The 2,848-nt window shown below is 28.8% G+C and overlaps 1 protein-coding gene across 1 annotated transcript in view; it reads left to right on the top strand.

Moving 5' to 3' along the window:
- LOC106687120 (balbiani ring protein 3) overlaps positions 1–2,848 on the top strand; it is a 65,505-nt gene that overhangs the window by 35,275 nt on the left and 27,382 nt on the right. The window contains exons 13-15 of the mRNA XM_067047022.1: positions 1,277–1,384; positions 2,364–2,468; positions 2,618–2,707. Coding sequence (XP_066903123.1) covers positions 1,277–1,384; positions 2,364–2,468; positions 2,618–2,707 — 303 coding nt within the window. The remainder of the gene's footprint in view (positions 1–1,276; positions 1,385–2,363; positions 2,469–2,617; positions 2,708–2,848) is intronic.

Below are 2,848 nucleotides of genomic sequence, written 5' to 3'. Positions count from 1 at the left end.
AAAAAATTTATTATTTAAAAAAATAATGAACTGGAATGTTAATTTTTATAATGTTGTTAATATTTATACTTGTTTCATAAACAAGAAATTTTGTTTTTCATTAAATGATAAACACAGCTAATTTGTATTTTATTTTGAATGTCCCCTCCACTCTTGACCATTATCTCCTAGATTAGTGGTTCTCAGCAGGTGGTCTGGGGATCACTTGTGCGTTGCAAGAACTTTTTGGGAGTGGGCTGCTGGAGGGTCTGGTTATATAAATTTTGTGAGTAAGGATAAATTGTTAAAAGTACTTAAATGTTTTCCTTTCCTTTTTTTTTAGATTTAGTTCAACGGTATTAATAGGTATATAAATTATAAAAGTGTTTCAAAATAGCTTTATTAAGCTACTTAATTTTCAAATATTTCCCTGAGAGACTCTCCTTTTCCTAAAATCGAGAATGGGGTGAGCCAATTGCAAATGGTTCAATTTCAGGTTTAGTGTTATGCAGACTTCAATGGATTGGGAACCACTGTCCTTGATTTATGCATAAGCAATATTAACTGCCTTATACATAATATTTTTTGATAGTATTGTTTGTTATGTAATAGATTTTAGTCAAACATTAATATTGCAGTAAATATAATTACATATTAGGGCTATTTCATTATGTGCTTCCATACATTTTACTATAAACTTTGTACTATTTACTTTTTTCATTATACATCAAATTTCGGTCTCTGGTAAGATAATGCTTTAATTATTATCAAGTACAGAACCCAGGTTCAGAGGTTTATTGATCATAATGGTCTACAGTTATTTAAGATCACTTTTTATACTATCCATAAAGGGTTTTACGAATTGGATTTTATGGCAATGAGAAAGAATTTTGTATTCCTTATGAATTTTCCTTCCATATCTATGGGACTGGTAATGTACCAGTGATTTTCAGAAAGGTCAATATTAGGCATCTTGGGCATAGACCATCACTAACAGGATCCTTAATACTAGATGCGTAGAAAAAATAGAATTAAAACATAGACCACTGAAAAAAAGAACTTCACAAAGCACAGCTTTACCCATTGTAAATCTTAGTTTCATAATTTAGTTGCAGTTAGGTAAAATAAATAAAACAAAAAAAAAACCACTACAGTATGCTTCTTAATTAGATTAGATTATTTTCCTTTTGTTTACTTATTTATTTTGGTGTACAATAATATTTATTCATAATAATGAAAATCACTGATTTATTTAGCTAATGCTGAAATAGTAATTTTTATCTTTGGTATTCTACAGGTAAGAAACATAATGCTAATTGTGTAACATGTTGTGAAATATCTTCATCAAAATGTCCGACTGAAAAACCAATCAGTGTGAGCTGCTGTCAAATCGACAACAGTTGTGGTAAGTAGCTTATTATTATTAATGTAAGTTATTGTATTTTTAGGTTTTAGATAAGAATAAACTCCACGGTTACCTTAAAACTATCTCTCCTGATTTCTACTTCCTACTTAATCTGCTTTAGTTGTGACTTGAATTAACATCCTTTTTAGAGGTTTCTAGTTTTATGTAATAATGTTTTCAGTCAAAGATCAAACTTTTATTTGCAAAAATAAGCAACCTTCTCAGAAACACGTATGAAAACTACGTATAGTTGCTAGTCAAAATTGATGAATCTGCTAAGTATAGTTAGGGGAAATAATAGTTGGTGGCTGTTTCAAAAGGATAAAACAAATTAATTATTCATTCAGAGCTCCATACCACTTAAACTACCTACAAAACTAGAAAACATAAAAGAACATCATTCGAAGAAGAGTCAATTTGCTGAAATATAAGACCTAAAAGAGATGTTTTTTCTAGACAACTAGAAATCAACATTTTATGAGTTTATTCTGACAAGTATCATAAAAACTATTACTCCTACAAAGATAAAATTACTTAATAGCACATTAAACTAGCTTTGATTTGAGTTCTATTAGACATCTGTATGTCTAATGGTTCCTGTCTAATGGTATATTTATTATGAAATGTTACTTTTTTTAATGATATACAGCTCCAAATGAAAAATTAATTTTTTAAACATTCTTCAACACCTGCCACACTTAGCAGACTCATTAATTTTGACCACTAACTATACACAGTTTTCATTAAAGTAATTTGTTGAAAAATCAGTTAGCCTTGGGCTATCCTTGGGAAAAAGACTGGTTTTATTTTTACTTTCGGTTATGGTCGTTATGTTACTCGAACATGATTTGGCTCAATACCAAACTCTGAAAGTCAAGAACTGCTGTGTAATGAAATTAAATAATTATAATTATTCAGTATATTTTCATTGACTTTTATCTATGAAAATGTTCAATTTTACAAAATATCTTCTTGTTAGGGAGACAATGCCATGCTAGTTGCTTGCCTTCTTGTCCTGATATTTGCCAATTATGCAGTGAAAGTAAAATAAGCAATAGATGTGGCCAGTCTGATGATTGTTGTGGTAAATATTGTTTTTATTTATTTTTACATTTTAATTGGAGCAAGTATGTATTTTATTTTACTATTCTTATTATTAAGCAGAAAACTACATGACACATTAAAATTAATTGTTCTAATAATTGTAAGTCACTATGATACTCTTATTTATAGGTACCTACAAAAAGTCTTGTCCTGATATTTGCCAAGTATGCAGTGAAAGTAAGACAAGCAATAGATATGGCCAGTCTGATGATTGTTGTGGTAAATATAGTTTTTATTTATTTTTACTTTTTAATAGGAGCAAAGTTGTATTTTATTTTACTATTCTTATTATTAAGCAGAAAACTACATGGCACATTAATATTAATTGTTCTAATAATTGTAAGTCACTATGAAACTCTT

The sequence above is a fragment of the Halyomorpha halys genome, unplaced genomic scaffold (genome assembly GCF_000696795.3).
Source record: "Halyomorpha halys isolate HHAL.00 unplaced genomic scaffold, Hhal_1.1 Scaffold914.1, whole genome shotgun sequence".
In the NCBI taxonomy this organism is placed as follows: Eukaryota; Metazoa; Arthropoda; class Insecta; order Hemiptera; family Pentatomidae; genus Halyomorpha; species Halyomorpha halys.
Note: the sequence above shows the minus strand (reverse complement) of the source record. Positions and strands in the feature narration are given on the sequence as shown.